This window comes from Carassius gibelio, chromosome A1, assembly GCF_023724105.1.
Source record: "Carassius gibelio isolate Cgi1373 ecotype wild population from Czech Republic chromosome A1, carGib1.2-hapl.c, whole genome shotgun sequence".
Lineage (NCBI taxonomy): Eukaryota > Metazoa > Chordata > Actinopteri > Cypriniformes > Cyprinidae > Carassius > Carassius gibelio.
The window spans coordinates 8600648-8618384 of NC_068371.1; the positions used below are offsets into that span (position 1 = coordinate 8600648).

At 36.0% G+C, this 17737-nt stretch overlaps 1 protein-coding gene across 1 annotated transcript in view; it reads left to right on the top strand.

The window, feature by feature from the left end:
* Positions 1 to 17532, top strand: part of LOC127979120 (short transient receptor potential channel 5-like) — a 76556-nt gene extending 59024 nt beyond the window's left edge. The window contains exons 6-11 of the mRNA XM_052584338.1: positions 389 to 711; positions 5159 to 5354; positions 6011 to 6223; positions 9034 to 9075; positions 9293 to 9382; positions 14230 to 17532. Of these exons, the coding sequence (XP_052440298.1) occupies positions 389 to 711; positions 5159 to 5354; positions 6011 to 6223; positions 9034 to 9075; positions 9293 to 9382; positions 14230 to 15105 (1740 nt within the window). The 3' untranslated portion in view covers positions 15106 to 17532. The remainder of the gene's footprint in view (positions 1 to 388; positions 712 to 5158; positions 5355 to 6010; positions 6224 to 9033; positions 9076 to 9292; positions 9383 to 14229) is intronic.
* Positions 17533 to 17737: the final 205 nt, after the last annotated feature.

Sequence of the window (17737 nt, forward strand, 5' to 3'; positions counted from 1 at the left end):
CATTTTAAACTTAAAGGTGCAATGTGTAATATTTACAATCTACAGTATTTCTACAGTAGCCCTAAATGGACAAACTGCTAGTTAGAGCGCGTTTTGTCACTTTGTTGTTCTTGCGAATAAAACACTGACACAATGATGAACAAGTAGGCTACACTAACATTCACAATACCATCAATTTATTTAATATTGTAAAGAAATCTCATTGCTCTCTGTTGTCTTTACCAATGACATCTTTACCTGTGTCGCTAAAATTTACACGCTGCACCTTTAAGTCGCAGAGTTTTGCACTTATTTGAATGCTTTAAATTTGAACAACATAGAGTTCTAACAATGAAACTCAATTATAAATAGTGAATAATATTTCTGAATGTTTTTATTTCCCCTCCAGTATAACAGTTCTCGTCCACGAGAGGAATGGGAGATGTGGCATCCGACGCTGATTGCTGAGGCTTTGTTTGCCATTGCTAACATCTTCAGCTCACTTAGGCTCATCTCCCTCTTCACGGCCAACTCTCACCTTGGCCCGCTGCAGATTTCTCTTGGCCGCATGCTGCTGGATATCCTCAAGTTCCTCTTTATCTACTGTCTAGTGCTGCTGGCCTTCGCCAATGGACTCAACCAGCTTTACTTTTACTACGAGACAGAGGCGGCAGATGAACCCAACCACTGCAAGGGGATCCGCTGCGAGAAACAGAACAATGCCTTCTCTACGTAAGTTTATTACTTCTCTATCATATTATGTTATATTTTTAGAAAGCTATTGGAGGCACCTTTAAATAGTTTAAATATAGAGTGTTGCATTGATGATGTGTTTTTGTAGGCCAACCCTGAAGTTGGCATCACCCCATGGTTTCTGCTTCCCAAAACGATTTTTCCATTGATTTTTGGATTACTGCAGAAAAAAAAGAGCTGTGACCACACACATTTTTTGTCATTGTAATCTTCACAAATGAATACAACTTTTATGAATTTTGAAGCATATATACTAAATAATAAGTTAATAATAATAAAACAATTTTAGATTGTTAGTAGTTTAAAGGAAGCTTCCTCAACGCTGTTTGTTTACAACGTGCATTCATCCTTTCCTACACTGCAGCTCCAGGTCAGCCTCAGTCAATGCCTGATAGGGCAGCACTGATGCTGCTTCTGAATATTCATCAAGACCTTTTGCTTTTCCAGTGATTTGTCGATCAGTGACACATCAATAACCACACAATCATCCAACACTGCACAATAATGCAGGTTCAAGAATCACCTCGTGAATATTTATGAGAGCAAACGTTGAGAAAGAAGAAAATAAATCTGTGCTGTGTCTCAGACTGCACAACTGCAGCTGCTGTGTGAAATATAAACACCTGAAACATAACAAAAAAAACCTGATTTTGTTGAAACATCTGGGGATTTTCTTGCATTTCCGACACAGTTCTGTTTTTTTCTGTAGCTGCATATGAGCTGTATGTGGCATCACCACACGTAGATATCAAATCCCTGAACCCACATCACATCAGAAGCAGTATGAGCTCCTTCAGGCTTTCTGTGGTGTTTTTCACTGAGACTCTCCTTCACAGATTAAAGTCTTTGACATTTGTGTGGCTTGGGCCTTTCAAAAAGACACACTGCAAAAAATATATATATTATATTAGCTTCTTTTTTTTCTTTCTTTTCTTCTTCTTCTTCTTATCATTATTTTTAAAAAGCCTGTATTTGTAAAATATATATAATTTAGATACTAATATTTACACTTTAGGTACTAAAATTTATTTTTAAAGTACTGAAATGCAACCTTTAGGGGTAAAGAGAGAGAGCGAGAGAGAGAGAGAGAGAGAGAGATAGAGAGAGAGAGAGAGAGAGAGAGTGGTTTAAGGAATATAAACTTGATTCAAAATGTATTCTCAAACAACTATATTTTACAAATAATTGTAGATTTAATTAAAATTTAATTTAAATATTTTTTTTACTTCTCAAATAAATGTATCTTGCTTTATGCATTTTACTGGAAAAATGATTCTTAAAAAAAGCTGCATTAAGTGCATGGAGCAAAATAGATTTCTGAGGCCTGATCTTACACACGAGTACACTCAGAACATATTCATGTCTTCTCTGTATTATTTTTGACTTTTATTTCAAAAGCTTCAAATGCCAAATGCCGACTGAAACAGCACTGGATGTGGAGGGCTGCTGGCTCTAGTGGACTGCCAGTTGTTATGTCACTATCTCTGACAAGTCAGTGAGGTGCTTGAGGCAAACTTGGGTGCCTCCATTAGGGCTTCGCCATGGCATGTCTGTCACGGCAGTCCTGTGGTTAAGGTGCTGGCCATGCTTTATTTTTTATTCATTTATTATATCAGTGACATTGAATGCACCAAAAATATAACATGGATGCAACCTTCTAAATCCTGCCCATGTGTTCAAAATGGGCACCACTATTCACAGCTTGTGCACAGATATATCAATGCCCTCCACACAAATATCATGCCCATTCAAACTGGAGTCACTTACCTCATGTCACATTTTTAGCTAAATGGATTTTAAGAAATCAAGAATCAAGTGTTAATCACAAGCATATCAAAATCAAATCAAGCAATCAAGCATATCTGTTTGTAGAGCATTTTCTTTCAATTAATACTGAAATATATAATATTCATGAAACTAACCTATAGGAGATTTATACAGGTGGAGCTGGGGAAGCTGGAGGGTTTCTGAAGCACACTGCAGCTGATACAGCAAACACTAGCTGAGTACTGTATTTGAATGTTGAGCACCAAGCTTATTGGCTGCTGATGTGCTCAGATTTTGTTAGAAACTATTGACCTATGCCATCTAGAGTTTCATGCAGAACTGTACGTTTTTATGTATGTATATAGGGTGCAATTTGCCGGGGGAGATTTCCCCCCTCTCTGGTCTATGCATCACTGCCTCTGCTGAATAACTTTTATCCCTAGTGGGGATAAATACATCCTGCAAACCCGTTCTGATGTCCCAATCTGAATCAAATGATTTGCGATCAACTCTTTGAGGTCCCAATCTGAATCAAATGATTTGTGATATGCAATCCGATCGGAGCTGTTTGAAACCGTGAATCATTTTGCAACGCAATGGTTTAATTGATATTCGGACTTTCAGAAATCTCTGTTGTGTTCTTTGCTCACTTTCTCTACATAATTTGTTGTTTGAATAACTGTGGACATTAAATCTTTACAATTAATAGGCCTAACGTAGGCCTACATTGTTTTTATTAAACTGAGATCACACTAAATACAGTTTTCTTCATATTAAAAACATTTCACAAAATTTTTCAAAAGCACCCCCCTGTTTTTTTCACAAATCAGTATTTATTTATTTATTTATTCGTTATAGTTTAGAAAATTGTAATAAAATATGACAAATATGATTTGTCTTACAAATTCTTGATAATGTCAGATAACACTTAAGCAAAGCAGGTCAAAGTGTCTAAATAATTTTTGGTCCAATTTTTTTTTTTTCAATTTTACTGGTAGTCCACTGTATGAAGAAATGTAGGGTATAATATGTAAATTTACTTTATTTTGCTGTCCTCAGTGACATAAATAGTACTAATAGAACTATAGTTTCCTGCATCCACTAGTTAAAAAATATACAAAATTATATCTGGTGTCTAAAAATGTGTGGTTTGACTGTATATGCATATACAATTACAAATCAGTATTATCTTTGTTTGTAGTATGTGCTTTATTTTATATCTATATGTGTATGTGTGTAATACTATATATATATATATATATATATATATATATATATATATATATATATATATATCCAACATATATACCCAAGCGCACATGTACAGTGCATGTTGTTGGGGGTGTTTTTGGCTATGTTTTATAGGCCACAAAGTGAGCAAGGGCTGCCACTGCATGTGGTGTTGAGAATTAGAGGCAGTGAGACAAATTCAAAATAAAATACTTTTCTTAAATTTGTCACACTGGTTTCCTGGACACAGCACTTTTCTTTGTCAGTGTTCTTTCAATGGTCTTGCTGAGTGTTGCTCAACAGTCTTGCTATGTGTTTCTTTTGTACGCCTGTGCCACTGAAGTTTCTCAAATCAAACTCTATCAAAGGCAGTCTAATACCTGCTTCCATAAGTGATCGACGGTGCTACATTCTTTCAGTTCTGCTTCTTTCAGTTCAACTCCTTTTTTCCAGTGTTCAGGCAACCACTTTGTATTTATCTCTGCCTTGACTTTGATGAAAGTCAATGTTGAATATTTAATGTGACAAAAAAAAATCACAATTACTTTCACTCTGAGAGAGCCCGTAGACACACAAACTTTGAATCTTAGAAACTTTTGATGCTGTACATTCTAATACTGTAGCTTCTAGCAGGGTTATTTAGACAGCTGTGTCATATTGTTAGTGCATTATTGTGTGTGTGTGTGTGTGTGTGTGTGTGTGTGTGTAAACCATCAATTTGTGCAATTAATTAAATTTAAAGTACATTTTCAGACTCCCAATATCTATCTATCTATCTATCTATCTATCTATCTATCTATCTATCTATCTATCTATCTATCTATCTATCTATCTATCTATCTATCTATCTATCTATCTATCTATCTGTCCGTCCGTCCGTCCGTCCGTCCGTCTGTCTGTCTTTCCATCTGTCTGTTTGTCCATCCGTGTGTGTGTGTGTGTGTGTGTGTGTGTGTATATATATATATATATATATATATATATATATATATATATATAGTATATAGTATATGCACATACACACACAAATGTATACAGTATACATATACAGATAGTCTGGATCAGTGCTGTTTATATACTGTATATGTTTAGAGTGTGTGTTATTCTCTTTTTAATATAATAATACAATATTGTTTATTAAATTTGAGTTCAGTGAGTTTGTTGGTTACAATGGCCCTCATCTCCTTATTTCTCATTATTTACTCCTTCACCTTATTTGCTTTTTCGTAATTTCTCACAGTATTTCATTTATTCACAACTTGATCCATTTCTCATTATTTCCTAATGAACCGTTTAGCCCTGAAGCTTTGTGATCTTCTCTGTCCCCGTCTAAATGCGTCTGTGATGCTGTTGCGCAAAATTCTGATTCATGTTTTTTCTCTCTCTTTCTGTTTCTTGCCTTCTGTTTCTCCATCTATCTGTCTTCCAGGTTATTTGAAACACTTCAGTCTCTGTTCTGGTCGATATTTGGCCTGCTGAATCTGTATGTAACAAATGTGAAAGCTCGGCATGAGTTCACTGAGTTTGTTGGAGCCACTATGTTTGGCACCTACAATGTCATCTCACTGGTGGTTCTCCTTAACATGCTCATCGCTATGATGAACAACTCCTACCAGCTCATTGCTGTGAGTACCTACAACAATAATTCAAAAAGTCAGAAATATTCTGTATTACACACAAATATCCAGATGACTGGCCAAAAAATTGCAAGCATGTTCCCATAGTAACTTAATGGTGTCTTTTTTTTATGCTCCATGTTACAGTAGTTCACTTCCTGATTAATTGAAATTCTAGTCTTTTTCACAAATTATTTTTTTGTTTTTTTCAGTCAAAAGTTGGGTTTGGTAAGATTTTTTAAATGTTCTAGAAAGACGTCTAATGGTTATCAAGACTTCATTAATAATATTGTGAATTTTTTTTTTTTTCCTGCGACGGCAAAGCAAAATTACAAAATTGTCTTCTTTGATGAATCATACATGTCTTTACTGTAACTTTTGACCAGTTTATTGCATCCTTGCTGAATAAAAATGTTGGTTTATAAAAAAAAAAAAAAAAAAAAAAAAATATATATATATATATATAAATATGACTTACCCCAAATTTTTGTTCATCATAACAAATTCCCATGCATATGTTTTTAAAATACACTTTGTAATATAAATATATATATTTTTATATACACTTTGGATACATAGGTTGACTATCTCACATTTAATAGATTTTTCTCACTTTATAATTCATTTCATATTATTAATAATTTATTTGTCACTGTGCCTTATAGGACCATGCTGACATCGAGTGGAAGTTTGCTCGAACCAAGCTGTGGATGAGTTATTTCGATGAGGGCGGGACACTCCCCCCACCATTCAACGTCATCCCAAGTCCTAAGTCATTCTGGTACCTGTGTCGATGGGTACACGGGCGGCTCTGCGGGTCGGAGGCTGCGCCGCCTGAAGAAGGCCCCCATAAACATGAGAATCTGAAGGAGTTTACGGTAAAGAAAACAACCTGAATCCATTCAAACATTCACACTGTGATTTCATCTGAATCTGATCAAGTGGTTCTGGTTTAAATTACACACTTTATGCACAATGCAGCTGGTTCATTGTGTAACTGATTACCAATTACAGTGACTAACAGCACAGCAGCACACATATATCAGCACACTGAATGCTAAAACAGCCCATTTACATTTTTATTGCTTTTGAAATGTTGGTTTTTGACTCATAGTGCGATGCAGTAATTTAGTTTAGACTGGTATCATCATGCATTATTTTCAAGTAACACTGGGTGAGAAAAATACATGTAAAAACCTATGAGTTTAACAAAGGCTGCTTAAAAATCATGACGCATAGCATAAGTATAACTTTTATATCAACAGATGTCTGTGAGAAAGTGTTTACACAATTTTTGTACATTAAATTTATAATCTAGAATTTACAATTTAGTCATGTCTGAGATCAAATATTCTACCGACCTTGATCTCCAGAAACAGGGAAATCAATGTGGTACTGTATATCTACAACACCAAATAACTAAAAAAAATATTATGCACATATACACTAATTTTGGAGGATGTGAATAACATGACCATGCTTTATTTTTTATTAACATCAAGGGCAAAGTAGAAACACTACTGTTAAAAAAATCGGGGGTCTTTAAGACGTTTTCCGATAATCTCTTATGCTCAACAAAGGCTGCATTTAATTGATCAGAAACACAGTAAAAATGCAAGAATATAAAATAGTATTCCTGTGATGCAAAGCTGAATTTTCAGCATCAGTGTCACATGAAATTGTTCTGATATGCTGATTTGCTGCTTAAGAAATGTTTTGTTTATTGACAGTGTTGAAAACATTTGTGCTGTTTAATATTTTTGTTGAAACCATTTTATTTTTTTAAATCAGAATTTTTTTATGAATAGAAAGTAAAAAAAACTGCATTTATTTGAAATATAAATATTTTGTAAGAACATTAATAAATTTTATACATTATTACTAAATAAAATATTATTTTCTTTTAAAAACATTTCGTGCAAGACCATTTGAAAAGAACTACTGAAGACAAGTAGTGGTGATCAAGTTTCAGTTAAGAGATACACTACTGTTCAGTAAGATATTTTTTCAATGGAAAGTTATTCTAAAATGAAATGAAATGCTGTTTAAAATAGATTTAGATTAGTAGTTTAGTATGTTTAGCAGGTCATCTACCCATTTATCAGCCCTACTGTGGCAAAGGCTTAGTGCATGACCTATTAATTAGGTGAGATAAACAGAAAAGTTGCAATGTCAGCTGGCAATGTCAGCTTGACCTCATTAATATTCATGATAGAGGTATTTTGTCAAAACCTGCCTGTTAGCCTCCCTCCCCCAAAAGCATTTCAAGTGAATCAGTAAAGTGACGTTTCATATAAATTAATGATATATATATATATATATATATATATATATAACTATATATATATATATATTTAACAAGTTTCTGTTTTCTCCTTTGATGATGTAATAAGGTGTAACATTGCCCAGGTCTTTTTGGAGTTTAACCTCCTGTGTTGCCATGCAACTCCCCTTGAAACTCCCGGGACTCTCGTCATCTCTGTTTCGAATATATCCTCTCTTGTTCCACCCGAAGCACTTTTATTACAAATCCATCTCTCTGCACGGCCTTTATTAGCCTGCTTCAATACAGATACTCATGCACTCTCTGTCTTTCTCTTTCTCACACTGTCATTTATACACACACACACACACGCACAAACACACAACTGAAGCACACTCGCTCAAAACTCTCTCCCACATGTTTGCTGGTATTGCTGAGCTGGGATCAAACCTTGATCATTATATAAAGCTGCCTACATGTAGAGCTAAGAGGAGAGCGGCTTTCCTGCAATATCTGACAAGAATACTAAGAATCTCTCAGCTCACACTGCAAATTTGCATGTGTAAGTGCACATCAGATTTTGTCCTTGTTTTCAGAGTTTACAAATATCAGTATTCCCATTGGAAAACACCTACAGGACTGCAGGACATTTCAAGACGGAGTATATAGCCAACTACACATGACAATTAGCATTGAAGTTGCATTTGAAGATTTTTATTGATTCTTCCATTATGGATGTGATAGGAAAGTGTTGATATAAAACCAAATTGTTTTTTAATTTCCATAAAATTAGTTACTGAGTTTTTTGGAGTAATTTGTGTCAGCCTAAATGTCCTACCAAAGGATCAGCAGCATCAACAGAGAGAGTACAGCATGTCTTAGTCATGTGATCATTTTTTTCTCAACACCATCAGCATTCAAAAAAAAATCTATAAAGATATTTATAATACTACACAACATTTCCGTTTCAAATTAAGGCTGTTCTCTTGAACATTCTATTCATCAAACAATTAAAACCATGGCTTTCACAAACATTTAGCAGCAAAATTGTTTCCAATAAAAGCACAATTTTCTCAAATATGGTTTATTATGGTCATTTGAATGTTGATGGTGAATAATGGGAACATAATATTGGGTGACAAACACAATTAATGCTTTATTCTACACTATTGATAACTAAAAAAAAAATTATTATTTCATTAATTCATTATATTATTATTCATTAATTCAAATTAATTATAATATATTGTAATGTATTTAAACCAGAGTGTCCTGGTAATAAATCAGTTGTAAGTGATGGGGTGGAGTTTCTTGTGAATGACCCTGGGATTTAAATGAATAATTATTAAGTGTCATGTATTTGATTAGTTGATGAGTTCAAGTACCCTGCATAATTACAGTGTGAATATTTGTTTCTCCTTTCAGGAAAAGCATGCTGACAGGCTGATACAGAATCAGCATTATCAGGTATGTCAGCAGATAAAGCTCTGCAATTACACACATGTGAGAATACAAACAATGTGAATGTAATTGCATTATATCGCTTTGCCTCTGGCTTTGTTTTCCCTGTCTCTCTTTTTCCTTGCACTGTCACACCAAATATACAGCTGTGCATTTCCAGATTAACAAGATTAGGGAGTTCTGGCTGATTGCTTGCTTTCTCTTCTTCTCCTTCAACCCTCAGGAGATCATCCGTAGTCTAGTGAAGAGATATGTGGCATCCATGATCCGCAACGCCAAGACAAGCGAAGGGCTGACAGAGGAGAATTTTAAGGTGCTCCTGAAACCAGCTGTTCTGTATTTATCTTGCATAAACATCAAGAAATGCATGCTTACTAACAGAAACAATGACACAAGTAATCATTCTCCAAATGCCCCAGTGTTTCCAAAAAATCTGGAGATCTTATCATCTTTATGTGCAATCATTAGCACACTCATTGATACATTTTTAGTTGAAAAGCACTCTCTGTTAGCTTAAAGCCCTCAAGTTTACATTGGTTACTGTATTCTTTCAATTGCTCTAAACAAGTATTTTGGGTGACCTTTTTTATTGAATGCTAGACATCAAGTTGTATGGGATTATTTTCTCGCCAAATGTATTGCAGTCACAGATCGAAAAATAATAAGCATAAATAAAATATTTAAAAACATGTGTAAAATAATAACGCACAAAAGCGAAAAACAAATGCAATTTTTTAAAATAACAAAAAGCGCAGTCATGGATCGAAAAATAATAAGCGTAAATCAAAAATGTAAACGCATTAAAAATTATATTGCACAAAACTGAAACATGAATTCAACATTTTCCAAATCTCAAACAAAATCAGGTTTCCTGCTCATATGTTATTTTTTTGTGTGCTTTTGGTTTTTTCCCCTTTGCTCTTGTTTCCACATTCTACGCCTGCGTTTCTAAAAGTTGCAGTTTGAGTTTCATGTAAAATCAGGGGAGGCTTCAGCGTCACCATTGGCCACAAGTTCTAGATTGACAGCTGCGTCTCTAGCCAATCAGTTCAAGGGGGAGTTGACGTCATTCCAATGCGACTCGTGGCTGCTATGGCAGGTGTGTGTGTGTGAAGTAGAGGTTGATGGTGACACAGGAGTGGATTTTCAAATCTTTCCCGTCCCCCTCCCACAAAAAAAGATCCCTTCCCGTCCCAATCCCACGAAAAAAAACTGGGGGAAAATCCCGTCCCATTTCCCGGAATAACTCACGATCTCTCCCTCTCCCATGTTGTATTTATTTATTTTTTTCTGCCGGAATCTGTCAGTTACAGTGAAAAAATACAGCACAGATCACAGCATGCCCACTTTAGTTAAATAATTTTTTTTGTTATTTTATTGAACTGAAAGCAGTCTTAAACAGTGCACATTGTGCATTTCACACACGTTTTCTATTTTATTATTTTTCATTTGAGCATAGACATTGCTCTCTCAGAGTGGCACTCTCTATAGATTTATTTTTCATACATGGAGTTTCTCGCTCAAGTTCATATTTTAAGAGCAAGTGAGAGCACTGGTGCCTCCATCTGTCCTGCTGTTCAGTGTCCACACACACTTCAATAGCGCACATTTCTGTAGGTCAACATTTGATTGAGCGGCCATATAAAGTTATTACTACATACATCTTTTCAATGAAAAGCTATATTTGAGGACTATGAATGATAAGTGGGCTTTTGGATGTACTGCCCGATGTAGGCTATTGTATTACCACATAGACCAGCCGTTACCGATCTGTCCTTTATCAGCCACATTAAAGCAAACAGGAGGACAGCATAAAGACACAGGGCGAGTACAATTGAGTTCAAAATTAAAATATAAGCCTAGAGTTTATACTTTATTTATTTAAAAGGTAGGCTATATTTGTGTAGAAAGTTGGGGATCAAAGTGTTATTACGATTCCAGGTCCCACCAACATTTTTTCCCGTCCTGTCCCAATCCCGTGATAGTGATTTTGTTTACAATCAATGTCAGTCTCTAGTGTGAAGATGGATAGCCAGTGTCAGCAGGCAAATCCCGGACGATCTCAGGTAATTGGTCTTAAATATTTTGTTAGTGGGTAACAGAAACATTCCCTTCGTGTGATATTTAATGCGCATCTTGTCAGTAAAGCTGGTTGTGTAATCAGTGGTAAATCTCTATCACCTGCGCGCTTTCACAAGGAGCATCATTAACGTTCGACTTGAAGCAGCTGCACTGGATGATCACTGCAAGGTTGCCAACTCTCACGCATCTGAAGTCCAAGCGTGAGTGTCACGCCAGATGCATGAGAGCAACCCTGAACACTGTATGACGTCAAAGTACTGCGTGAGCGATCCGAATGCATTGGATCCGTGTGCTCTCTTATCGCTCACGCAGTACTTTAATGTCATACAGTGATCATTCTGTGCAGCTGCTTCTAGTCTAACGCTAATGCTGCTCCTTGTGAAAGCGCGCAGGTGATGGAGATTTACCGCTGATTACACAACCGGCTTTACTGACAAGATAAATTAAATATTGCGTGTGATTTATCATGCAGCCCAACTGCCTAAAATATAAAGTATTGGTAAATAAACCAAACTAACAAGACAAGTGTTAACAGGATATCGGCCTACTCGGACTACATAGGCTAGTCCTTTGCAGAAAATATCATAATACACAAAGGGAATGTTTCTGTCACCCACTAACAAAATATTTATGGCTAATCACCTGAGATCATCCGGGATTTGTCTGCTGATGCTGGTTATCCATCTTCACACGCCTGCCACAGTAGCCACCAGTCGCATTGGAGTGACGTCAACTCCCAGGCTAGACTGATTGAGAACTGATTGGCTAGAGGCGCAGCTGTCAATCTAGAACTTGTGGCCAATGGACGCTGAAGCCTGCCCTGATTTACATGAAACTCAAACTGCAACTTTTAGAAACGCAAGCGTAGAACGTGGAAACAAGAGCAAAGGGGAAAAAACCACAAGCACACAAAAAAATAACATATGAGCAGGAAACCTGATTTTGTTTGCAATTTGGAAAATTTTGAATTCATGTTTCAGTTTTGTGTAATCCATGACTGCCTTGTTTGTTATTTGAATAATTGCATTTGTTTTTCGGTTTTGTGCATTATTATTTTACACTTGTTTTTAAATATTTTATTTATGCTTATTATTTTTCGATCTGTGACTGCAATACATTTGGCGGGATTCTAATCCCATAAAGTTGTTGTTATTTTCATCTGAAAGAAGAACTTTTTTTCAATAAGCTAGGCCCTATGTGTTCAGTAAGCTTGTTTCAATAAGCTATGTGTTTTCAAGGCTTCAAGGTTTTATTGAATATCTCTATCAGTGTTGTGGGTAACGCGTTACAAAGTAACGCGTTAGAGTACTCTAATTACTTTTTTCCTGAAATGTTTAAATTAACGCGTTAGTTTCGTGCGTAAGTAATCAGTAACTTCGTTATTTTTTAAAAAAAAGTAATCTTGTATTTTAAGGAAAGGAAAATCCCGACTGCAGCCTGCTTTTTGTCAGACAGTAGGCCTAGGTATAATGTCCTACCTGCGGATGTATCAGCGGAGCCGAAGCTCTGTAATCGTAAAGTCAATGGCTGTGATGCGTCTGTGCCCTGCGCCTGACCCTGTGTGTGTGTGTGTGTGTGTGTGTGTGTGTTTTTTTCGAACTCCCGGCAAGATGGCAGAGAGGACAGCGTTTGGTTTATGGAAGTACGCACATTATTTTCAATTTGTCAACGAAAAAGAAAAGAACATGACGGTAAAATGCACGCTCTGCGTTGGTGAAAAGCTTCTGTCGACCGCCAAAAATTCTACCTCAAATTTAACGCTACGTTTTAATCACTACTTTGAAGAGTAAATGTAAGAGGACTGTGTTAAAGCGAATTTAGGCTTTTGACTGTGAGTGACACTTTAATAATAATTAGTTCGGCTATTAAGCGATTTGTCATTTGCCTGTGTGGCAGTGAAGGATTTAATTCGGTTTGTTATCATTTTTGTTTGACAGGCAGCTGTTAATTTCTGTTAGATCGTTGGCTGGCTGGTTGTTCATCATTTCTAAATGGATTTAAATCTGCAAGCCTGTTTAAGGTTGTGTTTGCAAGTAAGCATACTTGTACTTTGATAACTGCATTATTTAAAGTAAAAAAAAAATCAGGAGTTATCTTGTGGTGCTCATAATATACAATAGCCTAGGCTACCCGGGCTGGGTAGGTGCAAATTTTGATTAATAATATGTTCTGTGATAATAAATAAATAAAACGCCATGTGGAATAGCCTATTGCTGACTGTCTTTCCTGTTATTGTTATCCTGCAGTGTTAATTTAGTCGGATGACTGACGTTATTCATTGTCGGGAGTCAAGACTTCTAGGTGCATTTAAAGGGGCCGGGGGCTGTGTCTGTCATGTGTGAGCCGCTGCAGACGGCTTTTAATTTTTGGTAACGCATGAGTACTCTAACGCGTTACTTATATGAATAGGTAATGCTGTATCATAACTGATTACTTTTAATTGATTGTAACGTTGTAACCTAACTAACTACTTTCCAAAGTAACTATACCCAACACTGATCTCTATACAAGTGCAAAGTAATGCATTCTTAGTCAGTATTTTACTTTGTAATTTTAAGAGCAATAAAAATATATTGCAATGTTAATGAATACATGTTTTTTTTCATTCAGATATGTAAATCAACATGTATAAATTGTTAGTAGTCAATTAATGGGGAGATAATCGAAATCAAATCGGTCTGAAAAGATTAATCGTTAGATTAATCGATGCATCAAAAAAATACTCGCTAGATTAATCGTTTATCCCAGCCCTAGTTTAAATTAATGTTTTAATACTTATTAACATTTAATGAAATGTTTTTTTTTTAAACTTTATTATTGCATTGCATTTAATAAAGACATGAAGCAACAACAATAAGATCAATCCATTCCAGTCCTTCAGATTTTTTTTTTCTTTATCCACCCTCAGTGAAATCTCAGGTGGTTTAAAATCTGGTTTCTGATTACAGTACATCAGATATGTTCTTGTGTGATCAAGTTTCGTCACGTAACGTCTTTGAATCTGTCATTTCTAGTGAGGTAAAATTGAGGATATTTTTCGAATGCATTATGTAATTCTGTAATAATGCTCTGCCGTAGGAGCTGAAACAGGACATTTCCAGTTTCCGCTATGAAGTTTTGGACCTTCTCGGCAACCGAAAGCCGCCCCGACGGAACTATTCCTCCAGCAGCGAGGCGACGCTTCGAGACGAGATCAGCGACGATGGCGAGGCCTGTCACCACAGCGATGGGAGCAGCGTCGGGGCAAAAGGTGTGTCTTTCAAAACCATCACACCTTCGGATCCATCGTACGGAGTCTCCGCCCTCTTTCACTCCATATCGGGAATAGAGGTCGCCACATCGACGACAGCGGCATCGTCTGCATACAGGGAGGGTAAACCAAAGATCAACGGACTGAGGAAGAACCCCTCGCCCTCCTCTTCCGTTTCATCAGTGGCTCCAGCTAGACCTGCACTTTCACGAACTTGGAGGCGCTTTTCACGCTTCTCTAGTTCCAAGAAGAACTCTTTCAGACGTCTCGGGCTGCTGTTCTCACGCATGGGCAGCCACCTTCCACAGCCTGCAGGTGTTACTGCTGCAACCTACACTATTTCAGATGGATTGCTTCAACCGCCGGGGGCTTGGCATGACTTGGGCTTCACTAGGGGCGATGGTCCCGTCACCCGCAGCGATACCAACCTTAATCAGGTGGACGTGGCTGTTTTAAATGAGGGCGACAGTGGCATGACAACAAATGGCCAGAGAGCTAACAGAAGGGATGTTTTACTGACACTAGGACCTCTATCCCCACCCTCCTCCCTGCACTGTGCTTCCAGTTTCTCCGCCTCCAGCTCCCGCCTCCTGGACTCAAACGAGGACGTGTTCCAGGGATTGGTCGGGCCCTGTGGTGGACCAACGCCAGACTCCTCCCACTGGGTAACGGAACAGGACGATTCGGTGACCACGCAGCTATAGTATTGCGAGTATGTACTGTACAGCACTTTGATAATAACAATAATCAGTGATTATATCAATAACTATTACCTTAACCACAACCAATTCTTCTGTTTTTTTTTTTTTTTTTTTGCTGCTGCAATATTTGATTCGATATTTCTTTTTGAGATTTAACCAAATCGAAAGTCATTTACAAGGCAGATGGGATGAGTAAATGAAATAATGGACGACAAGAGAATCAGAAGGGACAGAAAAGTGCTACAGTCAACAGAGCAGATAAATGCAAAGCAGGTTGCATTTTTGTGTCTTGGTTACATTACATAATTAAAGGGATAGATCACACAAATATGTCATTCTGAACCTGTATGATTTCTTTTTCCTTGTATAGAAGATATTTTGAAGACAAACTTTGCTTACCAGTGACTTCTATAGTCCATTTCCACAGTTATTAACATCATAAATCTAGCAGCGGTTTTATATTTTCATCTTTTTTATTTTACATTTTCATATTCATTTTACATTTATAACACTGTGTTTTCTTACCTTGGCATTGAATTTCATAAAACTAGTGAACACTGCTGCGTGAGTGTTTCTAATACTACATCAGCCGAGGGAGTGACAGCAAATCTGACATTTTCTGACTATCGTAATAAGTTTCTCTATATTTTTTTTCCTCTTTTAGAATTCATTGAATCACTGTTGTTGATTTTTTTTTTTTTTTTTTTTTACTATTGCGGCGAATGGAAATGCAAAAATATTATATTATTTGTAGTTTCTATTGACCACTATAGAAGTTGACCCAACTGTGGCGATTTCCACTTCTAAGAACCGCAGCGTTGTGAAAATGGAAAAAGACATATCTCAAAATATCTTCTTTTATGTTCCACAGAAGACAGTAAGTCATACAGATTTGGAACGGCATGAGGGTGAGTAAAAGTTAATTTTCGGTTGAACTGTCAATAAATAATTAATAATAATAATAATAATTCTCAATACATATTCCAGACGTCATTGTGTATGATTAATCAATGCATTTTAGTCCAAAGATAAAAATGTTTGTCTTCGTTAAAAAAAGAGTCAGTGTCTAAAACACCTTTTCTTTTAGTTAAGTAGTATGTGCAGGCTGCTTTAATGCTGGTTAAAGTTCTTTTTAAAAAGGTTACAACAATAATAGCAAATAATTGATAGGTTTGCAAACTGTTACCATTGGAGAAGGTAAACTTGACCTTCATGGATAAAACCAAGTCCCATCCCACTTTATTTATTACATTTATTTATTTATTTTTATAATGAATATCAAATATATTAGTAAAATAGTTCATAAGTGCTAACCCTAAACCACAGTAGTCAACCATTTCATGTCATTCAATCGAAAACAACTCGGAAGCATTGTCATATCATATATTACATTTTTAGAGAAAGTTCTTATTGGCAAATTTTCCTCAGTTGGAAAAATTGTAAAAAAATAAAAATATTGTATAAAAAATATCAGTGAGCGGTTGGCAGGTGAAGGTTTTTCACTTTAGTGCTATGATATGTACACATCATAGTGTGATATTACTCGTGTTATGCACCCGGAGGGCTGAAGTTATGCTAGAATCTAACATGACTGAAATCTTATTTTTGTATTTTGAATAGCATGTACAAACGATTTAATTTCAAGACTGTTTTAGTCTAGACAGACATTATTTATACATTATACTATAATAATGTTTTTTTTTTTTTTGGACTGCTTACTTTTTACTGTATGTGAATATAAATTAGCATTATTATAATAATCAGGTATGGGGGAGATATCCAGGGACATGCATCGAATAAGACATCCCCCTGCTCTGTGAATGCTGAGAAACCATGTACAGCTCCTTGGAAAAATAGTCAGACATTTAACCAACTCTGATATCTTATTGTATTACGACATTGAACTTGTAATTGAAAATATAAGTAAAAATTGGTGAAGGGGCACAAATAATAAAAAAAATGTTAGCATAGATAATCAGTTTGAAAATATATAATGATGTGGTATTTATATTAAATATTAATGTCTTAAAGGCACTGTGTTAACATTTTTGAGTGTTGCTATCATCAAAAGGTTCCAAGATATTACTATGCAGGAATTGAATGCAACAAAACAGTGTCACATTTTAGGAAATCTGTTTCAGTGCTTTTAAATGAAACCACACAAAGGACACAATTGCATTGTGGGACTGTGTAATCCAGTAACATGACAGAATTGGTCAAGGCCTGATTACTTTTGGCAAGGTGCTGTAAATGCTTATGTAAACACTTGAATGAAATACATGCTCCTCTTGTATGATTCTTACCACTTTCTACTTTTCCTTGGAAATGTGTGAACATACGATGAAGATAAAAAAAAGGTAGTTCTGACAGCCAGAAACTGAACTCAAGGGAATGCTGAATATGCAGATTCAATAAAGCTGAATAACCCTGGTGACGTCTTTGATTTCTTGCCACTTCTGAAAAAGATATAAATGTGGATATGTGCTCTACTCTTTCCTGGCCGCATCATAAGATGCACAGTAAAGTGTGTAAGGCCAGATTTTTGGCAGTAATAAAAAAGTACCTTAAAATACCAATGCCAATATCATAATAAAATAGTTTTGATTACAAAATTTTACTTTGATACGTTGTACTT